We start from the raw sequence: 16,996 nt of genomic DNA, 5'->3' as shown, positions 1-16,996 counted from the left end.
ACTGTGACCTCATAAACTTCCATTCATCTAAGTTCCAGTGACTATTTCAGCATTGTCTGGTTTGAAAAAGAGGGGCATTTCTTCCCAGTCCTAATGTGGTTTTCTGAATCTAATCTAGTGTGTCCAAATATATATATCACCTTTGTAGAAGTAAATGGGTACATCAGATGACTTGTTCCAAATCAATAGTTACTTTATGTATGTGTTTACATCCATGTACATGTGTATCTTTAAAATGCCATTGACACATGCATATTCATTACTATATATTTACTCTGTCCTGAATTGTAATAGTGGATGATTTAAATACTAGAAGTTGGAACTTATGATGCAAGTTATGGTAAAGCCTAATTCTTGGGTAATCTGAACTGGAAAGATTATATCCCCATAGCTCATGTTTCTAGGGGCAGCTATTCTAAGAGAAGAGAGGAGCATATGATCAAGCTAATCTATTACTCAGTGTCAGTTTGTGCCCAAAGGGACAAAATTCAAATCCACCCATGGCTTTCAGTCATAGGTTTTGCACATCTTCAACTAACTACTGTAAAATTATTCCCCAAAGTGATTATACCAATTCATTCCCATCAGCAGTGTATGAGTATTCCTGTTGCTTTACACCCTTGCTAACACTTGGTATTGTAAGTCCTTAATTTTTGTCCATAAGATGGCAGTAAAATTATAATTAATTTGCATTTCCTTGTTTAACAGGGAGGTTGAGTCCTTTTCATGTCTGTTGACTCATCCTGTTTCCATTACTGTCAATTGTCTAGTCATTTTTTTGTTTATTTTTCTACTGTATTCACTAAAAATATATTAATTGGGTGCCTATTATGTACCAGGTACTATTTCAGGCACATGTGATATAGTAGCAAATAATTTCCATTCACATATGGCTTATATTCTAGAAAGGATGATACCCAAAAACAATATAAGTAAGATAATTAGATAGCATATTAGAAGTTGCTAAGGGCTATGAAGAAAACTGAAGCAGAGAAGAGGGTAAGGAATGTCTTTGTGGCAATCTGCAGTTTTAAATCTCACGGCCAGGGCGGGCCACACTGGGAAGGTAAAACTGTGCAAAGATTTGAAAGGGGTGAGAGAGTGAGTCATGCACCCATCTGGTGGTGGTGGAAGGGCTTTCCAAAGAAAGGGTTAGAAGAGCAGCTACCTGAGTATAGAGAAGGGGGCTAGAAGGTTAGGTCTGAGAGGTGAGAGGCAGAGGGGACAGTCATGTGAGACATTGTAGGCGATGCAAGAACTGTGGTTTTTACACCTTGAGTGAAAAATCATGGAAGAATTTTGAACGAAGTATTTTCTAAAAGGATTATTCTAGCTACTGGGTTGAGAATGACAACAGCAAAATAAAAAATAACAGAATCACTTGTGTGGTTCTGTGTTCCATGCACTGAGTCAGGCACTTTACATATATTAACTCATTTAATATATTCCAGAGAGGTAGGCAAGAATGGAAGCAGGAAGACCTGTTCTGGTTATTAGTTCTTTTTTGTTAAAATTAATTTTTATTGGAGTATAGTTGCTTTACAATGTTGTGTTAGTTTCTGCTGTTCAGCAAAGTGAATCAGTATACATATACATATATCCCCTCATTTTTAGATTTCCTTCCCATTTAGGTCACCACAGAGCACTGAATGGAGCTCTCTGTGCTATACATTAGGTTCTCATTAGTTATCTATTTTATACATAGTAGTGTATATATGTCAAGCCCAATCTCCCAATTCATAGTTCTTTTCTTACTGATTTATGTTAAGTTCCTTACATGTTCTAGGCACCACTTATCTTTTGGTGATTATATGTGGTTGCAAAAATCTTCTCCCATTCTGTGGGTTGTTTTAACATTTAAGTTATATATATTCTCAATTTGTTGTGCTCTTCTCCCATTGACTTTTTAAGCAAATGCCCTTTTTAACTCCAGTCATCCCACAATTTTCAGTTGTTTCTTCTTCCCTGCTACCATTGCACTTGGCACAAACCTCTTTTGGAACACTTAACAAATTACCTATTAATGCATGTCTTCGTCATTGTTCTGTAAATCTCGCGATGTGAGATGCTGTTTTACAAACTATGTCCCAGCAACTAACACATAACGGGTGTTCAGTACATGTTTGTAGAGGTAAGTGAAAAAAAGGGGTATGGTCCGGTATCACTTCACCTGGGAAAATGAGAAAATGGATGCTGTACTTCAGTGAGTAAAATGAAAGAGAAAAGGCTTGCGATGGGAAGTGTCCTCTGGCTCTGCTTTGCCTCATAAGACTGAGGATACTGAACTAACCTTTGCACCTAAGAGATCACTTAGACGATAGCTCCACGACCACCCTCATTTTACTGCACACTACGCTGTAGAAGAGAGGAATTCACCAAAGGTTAAGACTAATGCAGGTTCCTAGAGCGACTATGACCTCAATCTCCTGGTGTGTTTTTGTAGCTTGGAGGGTTTCCCCCAACCTTTGGGTAGGCAGGCAGCGTGAGAGAGACAAGAACTGAGACATAAGACACCTAACGTAACCTTTGCCCCACCCTCCTGGTTTAGAGGCTTTGTGCACTCATTGCGCATGCGTCACTTTTTCTTTTGTGAATGGGCGGTGCAGAGCCTTTGCGCCGGTAAAGAGCCTTAGGGGGCGGGGCCAAGCTGTTTCCAAGGTGACGGAATGGCGGCCTCTGTGGTGGATTGAGCGGGTCTGGGCGAGTTCCCAGAGGGCTGCGCGTCCTGGTTGCTCGGCGCTGTCATGGCGGGCTTGCTGAAGAAGGTGAGGCGGGTGGAGGTCACTGACGGAATTTAGACTGTGGGGATGGAGTCAGCCCGCGGGTGGTGTCCGGAACTGTCACGGGCTTGGCGGTGCTTCTGGGGGACTCATTTTGCTCTGCCCTTAGGGGTGACCAGTTTAGCGGCTCCGATCGGAGAGGGAGAAGAAAACTCCGAACCAGCGGCTTTGAGAGACCGGTAGCTGGTTTTAGGCCGGTTTAAGCCAGAACAGTAGTGGTTTTGCTTGTCTTAGCGTGGGTACGCAGGGAATTGTAGTAAACAGCACGAATCGTGTTTTGTTTTTTGAACAGACCACTGGCCTTGTGGGATTGGCTGTATGTGAGAGTCCACACGAGGTATGTACTTCTTTTCTTCCTTCCTGAGTTTCCAAGGAAGCCTAGCACCCTGCGACCTTGTTTCTTCAATGGTTAACGGGATACGGATATTGCAAGCCCCAGATTACAACTCAGCGTGAGCTCTGGAGTCAACAGCGGTATTTAGTACTTGGTTCATCTGGTACCACGTTTTTGTTTGGTTGTTTTGCCATGATCTCTTTCTCAAACCATTTTCTTGTTGAGTTTTTCCGTGGCATTCTAGTGGCTCACTGGTACTTTTGCGAGTGTCTTCCCAGATCTGTATCGCCATTTCCCACCTTTTCCCCCGCCTCACCTTTTCTTAGGTGCCTTAGATTCTGTACAATTTCGATTACCAAAGATAGCGGCCTAGCAGTTGCCGCCTTTTGTCATCAGTTTTCTCTTCTAGTAGGTCTTTCCCGTCAGTATTCAGACATTCTTCCATCAAAAAAAAAAAAAAAAAGACCTCCCTGGATCGTTCTCCTCCCTCCTATAATCACGCCATTTCTCTCCTTCCTTCCCTTTTACAGGTAACTCAAAAGTTACCTGTACTTAACGGTCTCCTATTTCTCTTATCCATTTTGAAGGCACTCCAGTCAGGCTTGGCCAGAACTGTTCTTTTCAAGGTCACCATGCTGCTAAATCCGATGGTCAGCTCACGTTTCTCATCTTTATTAACCCAATAGCAGCATTTGACTTATCTGGCACTGTCCATCAAACACTTTTCTGTGCTTCAAGACACCTCAATCTCCTGGTGTGTTTTTTTTCCCCTACTTCTTTTGGCCTTCTCCTTTTCTGCTTATCCCTCATATCCCTACTTCTAAATGGTGGAGTTCTAAGACTTTGTTCTTGGGTCTTTTCTCTATTTGTATTTGCTCTCTGTTGGTGTCTGGACCCATTCCGATGGTTTTAAATACCACCTACACACTGATAGCTCTTGGGTTTCCGTGGCAAGCACACTGACCTCTCCCTTTATGGAAGCCTTGTATATTTCATTACTTAGTGGACATCTCCACTTGGATGTCAGGCAGGCAACCTAAACTTAACATGCCCAAAATTGGGTTCCTGATCTTCTCCCTAAAACCTGCTCTTCTCTCAGGTTTGCTCATCTCAGTGAACAGCAGTTCCATTTTTCTATTCACTCAGTCAAAAGCCTTGAAATCATCTTTCATTCTTTTCTTTCTCTCACACCCCACATTGGGTACTTCAGTAAATCCTCTGGGTTCTACCTTCAAATTATATCCTTTTTTTTTTTTTTTGCGGTACGCGGGCCTCTCACTGTCGTGGCCTCTCCCCTTGTGGAGCACAGGCTCCAGACGCGCAGGCTCAGCAGCCATGGCTCACGGGCCCAGCCGCTCCGTGGCACACGGGATCCTCCCGGACCGGGGCACGAACCTGTGTCCCCTGCATCGGCAGGTGGACCCCCAACCACTGCACCACCAGGGAAGCCCTATATCCAAATTTTGATTACTTCTCACCACCTCCTCTACTACCGTATTCTCAGCCGCCATCATCATGGCTGTGGATAATTGCATTTGCTTCCTAACTGCCTCTCCCTGCTTTTCACTGCCTCAGTTTGATCTTTTTTCAACAAAAGTCAGCCTGCTAAAATGTGAGTCAAGTCATGTGACTCCTTTCCTCAGAATTCACCACTGCTTTTCCATTTCACTCTAAATACAAAAGTGCTTACAGTGGTTCTCCAGATCACTATTCAACGGACTGTATTCTACTGATTTATCTTGTATGTTGTCTCTCTCTACTGGACTGTAGGTTATCATCAAGACAGGAATTTTTTATTCTTTTGTTCACTGCTAGAACTATGCTAGCACATGGTATGTGCTCAGTAACTAATGTTTGTTGAGTTAATGTCTTGTACTCGTTATGAGTTCATAATGCCTTTAGACTCATAGTCTAAAACTGAACTCATGGTTTTCCCTTTCTAAATCTGTTTCTTCCACTGTGGAGTATTTTTCTTGATGGTATCAAAGTCTTTCTACTCTGCAGGCTGGGAATTGGACATCATAGTTGATACTTCTCTTACACTCTTTTATCTTCATGTTCACTCCAGCGATGAATTTTGTTGATCCTTTTCTATAACAACTCTCCATTATGACCTCTCTTTTTTTGTCCTACTATTATTACCACAGTTTAGTCCCTTGTTCTTGTGTAGAGAATTGCAACAACCTTGTTACTGGCCTTCTTCTCTGTTGCTCCTTTATCCTATTCTTTTAACTCACTACTGCCAGATTAATTTTTCTGAAGCACACATCTAATCACAATTTCCCTAAATCTTTTAATTGCCCACATAATAAAGCCCAAATGCTTTAACTTGCCATGCAGAACCATATACAGTCTGATTTGCTTTTTCTCCAACCTTATCTCCAAAGCATTTTCTCTGTGTCCTATATTCTAGCCATGTGCTGTCCAATAAAAATATAATGCAAGTCATAAATATAAACCATGCTTGTAGTACAAAATTTTCTAGGAGTCACTTTTTTTTTAATAAGGAAAAAGTTAATATATTTTATTTTACCTAACATATCCAAAATATTACCATTTCAATATATAATCAATATAAAAAATTAATGATATTTTATAGTCTTTTTTTCATACTAAATGTTCAAAATCCAGTGTGTAGTTACACTTAACAGCACATCTTAGTTCAGATTTGTCACATTTCAAGTGCTCAATGGCCAAATTTGGCTAGTGGCTACTATATTAGACAACACAGTTCAAGGGAAATAGAACTATATAATAATTACTTTACATTACCTGTATTTTCTGCCATTCAGTCCTCTGTATGTATTCTATGTGTAAGATTGCCTTTTCTAACATCTTCAAATGTCTAAGTCCTACCATCCCTCTAGGTCTATCCCAGATGCTGCCTTTTCTATGAAACCTTCTCTGACATCTGCTGATGTGACTCTTCTTTCCCCAATAGAATAATAATGCTAACATTTATTGAAACTTATGTGCGCCAGATACTGTTCTAAGTTATACAAAATCCTATGAAGCTGATATTATTGAAGGTGATTTTTTGTTTTGTTTTGGCTCACGGGTCCAGGCACTCGGCGGCATGTGGGATCTTCCCGGAGTGGGGCACGAACCCGTGTCCCCTGCATCGGCAGGCAGACTCTCAACCACTGTGCCACCAGGGAAGCCCTGAAGCTGATATTATTAACATCCCCATTTTAGAATCCATGTCTCTTACCAGGCCTTTCTATTGTCATGCCCTTTGCTAAAATTGAGAAGAAATGAGGCTAAACCACCCCTCACTCACACACACACACACACACACACACACACACACACACACACACACACACACAATTTAGATTATATGTTATCTAACAAGCTCTACATTAGTATAGTAAAATACCCTCTATTACAGAACATCATATTCAAATATAGAAGTAATGTCTAAATATGCAGAGTACTTTTTAAGAAAAATGATTCTTAGAGGCCCTTAAGGTTGGTTTTGTTTATTCATATATATGGTGAACATATATGAATGAAATTAGGTATTAGCATCTCCGGTTTCATACAATTAAACTAAAACAAATTTCAAATTAAATTTCAAAGAAATAATGAAAAATTCTCATCACATATGTATATTTATGATTATACTTAATATTTATGAACTGTGAATTAGGGTCTACTATAACAACTTTTTATCGTATGACTTTACTGCTGGCTGCTGTATTGACCTTTAAGTTCAGTGTGCTTTAATATGTGCTGCTTTAATATGTGCAGTGACTCAGTTTTCTTGCTGCTTTTTTCTGTTGAGCCTGTGGTGAAATCTTCACGTCGTACCAACCTGATCATAGTCACTAAGCATAAGCACTGAACTATCATCACTACATTCCGTTAAATTTGATCATACTGATAATATACTGCTTATATATTTTTCTATTTCTATAGAAATCCAAATAAAAAATTTTTTAAAAATCAGAATTTGCGGTGCTTAGTACCTCAATTTGAGACATACTGATTTAGTAAGTGATTTAATTTACCAAAAAGATTGTTAGCAATAAGTTAGAATGCAGTTTTATTTTTGTTATCATACCTTTAACTTCTGTACAACTTTTGTCATACATACAAATATGAAAAGTTTCCATCTTTATATTCACATTTTTCCTAAGCTGTAAAGGGATCGATAGGCATAGACATGAAGAAGTTGCAGCAAGGAAAAGTTAAATGCTTTTTTAAAAAATAGTTGTGAATTTTTTTTTTTTAATAATCGGTGAGACTTTTTAAATCTTTGGTGACATTTTAAACTGGAAATTTGTATTTTTTGTCTTTTCAGAGGCTAAAAATATTGTATACAAAGATTCTTGATGTTCTTGGACAAATCCCTAAAAATGCAGCATATAGAAAGTATACAGAACAGATTACAAATGAGAGGCTGAGTATGGTTAAAGCGGTAAGTAGCTAACTTGATTTTGTTTTCTTGGATGTATGGTATCCAATGCAACATTTAACAAAAAAAAAATAAAAAATTCAGTTGATTACTTTTTGCATATTCTGCAGACTCTCCTTTCTATTCTCCTTCCCTCCGTGCGTTTCTTCCATCCTTTCTCCCTTTCATTCATCAAACTCCTGTTTATTGAGTACTTTTTATATGACAGTCACTGTAAATACAGGAGTGAAAGAATAAGATCAAGTCCCTTCCTTAAGTTAACATTATAGCTTTCATTTATCTCTCTTACCTGTCTAATCCTTCATTGATCTTTTACTTCTTATCTATAGATATATCAATCTTTATTTCATTTTTCTAGTTTTAGAATAGAGAAGAATGAAAACAAAACCGAAAAAAATATGTATATTGTGTTTAACAACTGTCAGGAATAACTTTTAAAAAGTGCTTTGTTATAAAAAGAAGAGGACCAAGTTAGTCTCTTAACTACCAAAAATTATATTGAGCTTTGTTATGGACAGAAAGTTTGTGTCCTCCCAAATTCATATGTTGAAACCCTAACCCTGCAGTGTGGAGTAATTAAGGTTAATGAGATCATAAGAGTGGTACACTGATCCAGTAGGATTAGTGTCCTTCTAAGAAGAGATACCAGAGAGTTCGTATTCTCTGCGATGTAAGGACACAGCAATAAGGTCGCTGTGTGCAAGCCAGGAAGAGAGCTCCCACCAGAAACGGACTCTGTCGTACCTTGACCTTGGATTTCCAGTATCCAGAATTGTGAGAAAATAAATTTTTCATCTTTGAGCCATCCAGTCTATGTATGGTATTTTGTTATGGCAGCCCAGGAAGACTAATACAAGCATTTTACAGCTTCTGAATCAAAGGCCCTAGACAGGCACACAATAGACTGCTGCTACTTCTTTTATACCAAACTATATTGCACTGTTGTTAAATTTCCACACTAGCAGTTATTTCATGGACTTTTGTAATTATCCAAAATAGTGTTCATAAACTCCAAAAGTTTAGGACCACTTATACATGTAATAAGTGGCCCTAATATAGTTTTCTTATTATTAGATCACCAAACTCTGTAGTCCAGAGAGAATTCTTACATTTTCTGCAGGTATATGGCAAAACAGTGCAATTCGATTTGGAGTTTTTATTCTTATCTTGGCAGTTCTGGAAGTAATTCACAGATTACAGGTCTCTAAAGGGGAAATTAACATTTCTTTTGAATTCATCTTTCTTTAAGGAAAATGGGCTTATGCATTTTTTCCCATCTCATAGTAAGAAATTTCTTTTTCTTTTCATGAGGTCAGTCTCTTCAACTGTCTTTTATTCTCTGCTTTCCTTCTCCATAACCGTGTTCCCCTTTAATCATTTCTTCTGTTTTTCTTTTAGCCTTCCATTTTATTATCATCTTTTAGTTAGCCTCAAAATGTATTTAGCTTTTTCCTACCTTAAAAGGAAAAGGAAACTTATCCTTATATTTTCCTTTACTTTTGCCAATGTCACCCAAAGAAGAGTTCACTGTCATTGCTTTCACTTAATAGTTCTAAAATTCTTTTCTCTGACCTAGGCTGTTCAGTTGCCTTATAACTAAATTGGTCTGTGTTTAGTTCTATCATATTTCATTATATGCCCCACACTGCCAATAGAGTTTTTTTTCCAATATGTAAATCTGATCATGAGATCTTCCTGCTTAAAACCTTACTGTGGTTTCCTGTTCAGTGTTTCTCAAAGGCTGAATTTAAGGATTTATGCTGGGCTGATTGTGTGAAACTCATCTAGCTACCTTTATCTGCATGATTTTGACGTATAGCCAGGTTTGGGAGCCACTGGCTTATAGAATGAAGTCTTTAGCATGGTATGGAAGCCCCCCCAAGGTCTGGCTCTAAGTTATCTTCTCAGTCTTATCTTGTCATTTCTTGTTTTGTACACTATACTTCAGTAATACCAGACTTCTGACAGTTATGTGAGTTCCATGCAATTTTATTTTTGGTTTCTTTGTATTTTCTCTTCCCTCTTCCTGGAATACCCTTACCTTGTATGCCAGGCAGTTCTTACTCAGTCCTCAAGATCCATCACTTCCTCTGTGAAGCCTTTTATGTCTTCTGTACTAGTCCATAAACTACTTGTGAATTGCATTCATCTTTTTATCCCAAGAATCTAGCTTAGTGCCTGACACTTAATAAGGTCCTTAGAAATATTTGTTTATCCAAAAGGCTGTATACAAATAATTTTTAAAAACACCAAGCGCTATGTAATAGCTGTATTGCTGAATGCTGTTTGATAAAATTAACACAGATTTTTAATCCCGCCCATAGAGCCATGGAATCTTCAGGGAATATTGTAATGATTATAAAGGGTCTAAGTCTAAAATGGAAATAAAAGTAAATATTTTTTTCAGATTATACTAGGGAGATAGTAATAGCATAGTGGTGAAAAGCATTGGTTTGTGGTCTTTCCAAAATTTTCATCTCAGCTCTAATACTTACTTTGTGAGTTGGCATATTGCCCATTTTCTCTGTCTCAATTCCCTCATCTATAACTTGGATATAATAATACCTGCCTTGAACACTTGTTGTTAGGACTGAATGGGTTATATATGTACAGTGCTTAACACAGGTGCAAGCATATAGTGAGCATTCAGTACATGGTACCTTATTAAGCTTGGTGGCATTATGCCATTAGTAAATAAAACTCACATTATTGACCCAACTTAAGTAAGACAAATTTTGAATTGTTTTCCCAACACAGGCTTTTCCTGAGTTGAAAATAATGTTGAATATTCCTTGCCTTCTCTGCATTCTCCCTCCTGGGTATCGTGACAGTGACCAGCTTCCCTGTTTTGTTATTAATTTTTGGCTTCATAGCTCAGTCATTTTGAGTTAAACAGTCTTTCTCAAACATGTTCATCTGCTTTGTTTCCCTCTCTTTTCTAACTACTTTGTATTTATTCAAGAAACACTTAATGCATGTCTATCATATGCTACGTATGGTTCTGGGCATGGAAGCTAGTGCCTACATGGCAATGAACAAAACATAAAAATCCCTGCCTTGGAGATTATACATTAATGATGGGAGCCAAAGAAATAAATAGGAAAAATAAGTGAATAAAGAAGTACATTCCAGGGCTTCCCTGTGGCGCAGTTGTTGAGAGTCCGCCTGCCGATGCAGGGGACACGGGTTCGTGCCCCGGTCCGGGAAGATCCCACATGCCACGGAGCGGCTGGGCCCGTGAGCCATGGCCGCTGAGCCTGCGCGTCCGGAGCCTGTGCTCCGCAACGGGAGAGGCCACAACTGTGAGAGGCCCGCGTACCGCAAAAAAAAAAAAAAAAGTACATTCCATTAGTGTGTTAGAACATAGTAAGTGCAGTGAAGGAAATTAAAGAAGGAAGAAGGAAGAATGGTGTGTATGAGGGTGATGAGGGGTGTTACAATATGTATTAGTTTTCTATGATTGCTGTAACAAATTACAACAACCTTGGTGAGTTAAAATAATAGAAATTTATTGTCTTATATTTCTGGAAGCTAAAATTAGTATCAGGGGCCAAAATCAAGGTGTCGGCAGGCCTGTACTCCCTTTGGAGGCTTTAGGATAGAATTCATTCCTTGCCTTTTCCAGCTGTGGTGGCTTTTGTTATTCCTTGGCTTGTGGCTGAGTCACTCCAGTCTTTACTTTTTCTTCTTCCATGTGTAATTTCCCTCTGCCTCTCTCTTATAAGGACACCTATAATTGTATTTAGGGCTCACTCAGATAATCTAGGATAATCTTCCCATTCCAAGATCCTTAATCACATCTGCGAAATATTTGCCATATAAAGTAACATTCATAGATTCCAGGGACTAGTTCATGTACAGTTTGTGAGGCATTATTCGAGCCTACCACAATATAAATTATCAGAATGGTTCTCACTAAGAAGAAGATGTATGAGCAAAGACTTGGTTGGAAGTGGAGGAGCAAGCCATAGAGATATCTTGGGTCAGCCAGCAGATGCCCTGAGACAGATGCCAATTCCTGTAGAAAGTAACTTTTTTTTTCTCCCTCTTTTCACTCCATTTATAGGCCAAGAAGCTACCCTATTTACACCTTATTTATATATGCATGTGTATATATAGATCATGGTTTCTGGCTCTCAAAAAGCTTGGTCTACTAGAAAATAAATATATGTCTTTGAATGTTCTAGTTACTATATTAACATTTTTTTTTTTTTTGGAGTCAAAGTGGGGAAGCACAGTGGCTATTTTATTTTTAATAATTTTTTTTAACTTCTTATTTTATATTGGAGTATAACCGATTAACAATGTTGTGATAGTTTCAGGTAACCTTTTATTGAAGAATAATGTACATAAAGAAATGTGCAGACATTATAAGCATAGAACTTGATGTATTTTCACAAAGTAATCACACATGTCAACACTAAATCAAAAAAGAGGACATTTCCAGAATGCCAAAACCCTTTCTTGTTCTTCTCAAGGTTACTACCCTCCTGAAGATAACTATTCTTCTGACCTCTAACACCACAGATTCATTTTGCCTGGTTTTGAACTTTTTATAAGTGGAATCATCAATATGTATTTGTCTGGTTTCTTTTGCTTAATAATATGTTCGAGAGAATCATCTATGTTGTTGCATATAGTTGTAATTTGTTCATTCTCATTGCTCTATAATATTCTATTATATTCAAATACTACAGTTATTCATTTATTCTCTTATATATGGTCATTTGGATTGTTTCTGGTTTGGGGATGTAATTTATGCTGCTGTGAACATTGTTGAACATGTCATTTGGTTAATGTATTATGCATTTCTGTTTGGCATATACCTAGGAGTAGAGTTCTGGGTCATAGGGTAGCATTTATTTTTAATGCTAATGCTTAAGAGGAAATATAGGAAGTACTAAGAAAATAAAGTATTATTTTAAAATCCATATTTTAGAAAAACTGAATTAAACATATTCTTACCCTTGATAAGCACATCAATAAACGTTTAACACTTTTAATATTAAGACAGAAAAGCAATAAAATAGTAGAGAGATGAAATGGCTCTTAACCAGATATTTGGTAAAAATTAGCAAGGGTACAATGAAAGAAAAATTAATTATATTTGTCATATTAAGTGCTTTTTGTGCTTCTTTAACTATTTTTTTCTTTTTTTCCCTTAAATTATAGGAACCAAATGTTAAAAAATTAGAAGAGCAACTTCAGGGAGGCCAAATAGAAGAGGTGATTCTTCAGGTAAAGAAAAGTTGAATATTCAGATGTTTAGCTTCAAATGTTCAAAGGCACAATGTTATAGGGGTACAAAACTCACATTCCAGAAAGAAAGGAAAACTAAACTTTTTAATTTATATCAATTCATCCAATAGAAGACTAACCACATAAGAAAATGCATACTCTGACATATGTATGTCAGTTAAATATTTATCATTGATTATAATTTGAATTTATGAGGCTTTTGTTGGAAGTTTAGAATTTAATTAGCATGTTCTTGTTAGCCTTCCCTTAGTTCAAATTAGTAACACAGTATTACTGCTATTTGAATAATTATCTTTTTAGATACATATATTTTTACATTTTAAAGGGTTACTATATTTTTAATATGGAAAAATATAGATCTTTTGAGTCATAAAATTAAAATGTAGTTTTGACTCTTGAAGGTTAAATTCTTAAAATATGTTTTTGTATTTTGTGTTTTGTAATTTATATTAAGGTTTTTACTCTGTCATTTGTTTTTAGTGTTTTTCTTATATATTTCTTTGAGGTTTTTTTCAAATAAAAGATATTAACCTTAAATTTTTGCTATATATTTTTTTTTCTTTTTTTAGTCTGTTCTTTGCCTTTTTTTTTTTTTTTTTTTAATTTTATTTATTTATTTATGGCTGTGTTGGGTCTTCGTTTCTGCGCGAGGGCTTTCTCCAGTTGCGGCAAGTGGGGGCCACTCCTCATCGCGGTGCGTGGGCCTCTCACTGTCGCGGCCTCTCTCGTTGCGGAGCACAGGCTCCAGACGCGCAGGCTCAGTAGTTGTGGCTCACGGGCCCAGTTGCTCCGCAGCATGTGGGATCCTCCCAGACCAGGGCTCGAACCCGCGTCCCCTGCATTGGCAGGCAGACTCTCAACCACTGCGCCACCAGGGAAGCCCTGTTCTTTGCCTTTTGACTTTAACTATTCTCTCCCATATGTAGAGGTTTTAAAATTTTTTACTTGGTCAAATCACTCTCCCTCTGCCCACTCCCCTTTTAATCTCCCCTCCTTCCCAATATTATATATAGGTTTAGAATGTCTTCCCCTTATAAGGGTCTGATAAATGTTTAATTCTGTTTCATGTAATTTTTACGTTTTTCATATTTAAAAAAAAGTAAACATTTTTTTCTTACATTTTCTTGCTTGATTTTATCAAAATCTCTTACCAATAGACATAATATATAAATTTGAAAGAATTGTTAGATGGCTCTGTTAAAAGAAGAATGGAGTATTCAGACAGCTTTCTATAAATGTAGACTGTTTCAGTCATTCAGAGGCCTATTTTCTTGGCCTTCCTATTCATTTGCCAGGTTGGATATGGTACTAGATAAAGTGTTATGGGAATTTAATGCAAACTTATTGTTATTGTCTTCCTTCTGTTCCTCTTTCTTTACCTGATTTCACTTTGATCATAACTTTAGTTTAGCTAGTACATTAATTTATCATGCAGTTATAGTCTTAGGGTACATTAAGTACTTTTATGTTATCTGTGCAGTTCTCAAATTTTCATGTGCTATGCTAAGGTTAAATTTTAATAATGCTTTATTTAACCCAGTAGATCTAAAATAATATCATTGAAACATATCATCAATGTAAAAAATTAAGACATTTTACTTTTTTTTTATACTAAGTCTTTAAAATCTGGTGTGTATTTTATACTCTCAGCACATCTGAATTTGAACTAGCTACATGTCAAGTGCTCACTCAGTAGTCACAGGTAGATAGTGGCTACCGTACTGGACAGCCCATTTCTAGAGGGACATATGAGAGGAATGAGGAAAGGGTAGTGTGTCGGAAGCCGGAGAAGAGGGAGGAAGTGGTTACAGGCACCACATGCCAGCTGAGTCCAGCTCCCTGAAGTAGGGCTGACTTAAGTGGTGTTCAGGGGTAGGAACCCTCCTAAGCATGCAGTGACTTTTTGGGGGCATAGAGAAGGCATGAATGTTCAAGAGACAAAAGTCAAAGGGCATTCAGAGAGAGAGTCATCCTTAGGGATTGTTTTAATCAGTATTTTCTCATTTCAGCATTAGGAAATACCTCTACCCCCAGATTTCTGTTTATCTACTCTTTTTAACTCATTGTTTATATACATTTAGACTGTTGCTGCTAAACATAGATTGGCTGTTTCGCACCACTGGCATAAATGAGGCATTGCCTTTTTTTTTTCCTTAGTTGTGGCTCGCGGGCTCCTTAGTTGTGGCTTGCCGGCTCCTTAGATGTGGCATGCGAACTCTTAGTTGCAGCATGCATGCGGGATCTAGTTCCTGGACCAGGGATCGAACCCAGGCCCCCTGCATTAGCAGCTCAGAGTCTTAACCACTACACTACCAGGGAAGTCCCGAGGCATTGCCTTTTAACTGGAGAAGTATAGCCTCTGATAGAAACTAAGCATTCATTCTGTGTTTGAATTCTTTCTCTGATGTCCTGACAAGTGTTCAACAGTGTTCTTCTTCTAAGTTGGCCAGAGTTGTCATAGGTCTTTTTGCTGTGGAAAAAATGTGAAATAAGAAGATAGCTAAACAGGGAGATCAGCTCGGTGCTTTGTGTCCACCTAGAGGGGTGGGATAGGGAGGGTGGAAGGGAGATGCAAGAGGGAGGAGATATGGAGATGTATGTATATGTATAGCTGATTTACTTTGTCATACAGCAGAAACTAACACACCATTGTAAAGCAATTATACTCCAATAAAGATGTTTAAAAAAAAAAGATAGCTAAAATATATTTGTTAAATGTGTTGTAAATTGTGTTTGAGAGGAAAAATTAAATGTAACATAATCTGATTAAGGAAACTGATTTGATTGATCAATAAAAATACAACTATTGTATTCTCTTACACTTCACAGATCACAATTTTACAGATTGTGTGTCTAAAGGATTATGGATCATGAAATCAGTTTAGGTGGATTGTGACTAGTATTTTTTTTTTTTACATTCAATAGAAAATAGAGTGTATGACAGCTAGTAAAGGTGATGATATTTTTAGTTTTGTTTTAGTTGTATGTGTATCTTGTGGATCCCTTAGTTAAAAAAAAATGTTTTTAAGCAGTGGGCCATGGTAAAATAAAGTTTGAAAGCCATTAACATAGATTAAGAGACATACTTCTTCAGAGAATTTGTAGTCTAAATGGTGAAACAGACAATTAAGATCAAAAACTCACCAACTAAACTTTTGAACACTATAAAAGCAAATTTTAATCAAATAGAAGAAATCAAAAGCCATCCTTTCTTACTCATGATGATTGTGTAGCTGTGAGAATTAAGGTAATTAAATTAATGATGTTCAACATGTGATGGTGGAACAGCTTATTATGTATTAATATGAAAGAAGTAGCTCTACTAGTTTATATTTCAGTTATTAGCTGTGATAAATACCTATTAGACAATATAATCAAATGATCTTTTAAAAATTTCTTATTAACAGGCTGAAAATGAACTAAGTCTGGCAAGAAAAATGGTGCAATGGAGACCATGGGAGCCTTTAGTGGAAGAGCCTCTTGCCAACCAGTGGAAATGGCCAATATAAACATCATTAAATGACTTGTGTGTTTATGGGAAACTGATGTAATTAAATATTCTGTTCTATTAAAAATATTTCCATATTATTGACATCTTATAGTCAAGAAAACTGATACAGAACATATATAGGAAACTTGATAAAATCGTTGATTATGTAATAGGGACTTGTGAATCGGTTTTTGATTTGTAGAGCATTCATTCAAATTATTTCAAAAATATTTTTTAAAACAGAAATGTTGTGGGAAGATTTGAAAGTTAATTGGAAAAATTCCTATAGATCTCCAATGCAGGGGCCATATTCAAAAGGTGAAGTATTTTTAGTAGTATCTTCAACACATCATTTAACTTTTTTTATTCTGAAAAAACATAAAAGGTACCTAATTATTATTATTGTTTAAACAAATGTATAGGTCACTGTTTGAAGTGAAGTAGTAAGAAAAATACCTATCAAATTAGAATTCATTGTACACTTGAGAAAATTGATTTGGTATTTGAAAGAAAAATTTTTCTTTATAGTGGTAGTTGGAAAAACTTTTCCTTTTGTCTCATTTTTAAGGAAGTTAGCTTTCTTGCCCTTTGCCTTTAGTTTTCTTGATCAACTGAAGTACAGTAGGATAGAGATAGAATTTCTGTAAAAGAAGAGACACTAAGAGTTCTTAAAGTTTATCTGACTTACAGATAGGCTTATATTCAAAACATCT

The 16,996-nt window shown here is 36.9% G+C and overlaps 1 protein-coding gene across 1 annotated transcript; it reads left to right on the top strand.

Moving 5' to 3' along the window:
- The first annotated feature begins 2,640 nt into the window (after positions 1-2,640).
- NDUFA5 (NADH:ubiquinone oxidoreductase subunit A5) lies at positions 2,641-16,385 on the top strand. The gene is made up of 5 exons (XM_004310966.4): positions 2,641-2,765; positions 3,073-3,117; positions 7,421-7,537; positions 12,707-12,772; positions 16,201-16,385. Exons 1-5 carry the CDS (start codon positions 2,745-2,747, stop codon positions 16,300-16,302), a joined length of 351 nt encoding a protein of 116 aa, XP_004311014.2. The 5' UTR covers positions 2,641-2,744; the 3' UTR covers positions 16,303-16,385.
- The last annotated feature ends 611 nt before the right edge of the window (positions 16,386-16,996 follow it).

Source organism: Tursiops truncatus, chromosome 9 (assembly GCF_011762595.2).
Source record: "Tursiops truncatus isolate mTurTru1 chromosome 9, mTurTru1.mat.Y, whole genome shotgun sequence".
In the NCBI taxonomy this organism is placed as follows: Eukaryota; Metazoa; Chordata; class Mammalia; order Artiodactyla; family Delphinidae; genus Tursiops; species Tursiops truncatus.
This window is presented reverse-complemented; position numbering and strand designations above follow the sequence as displayed.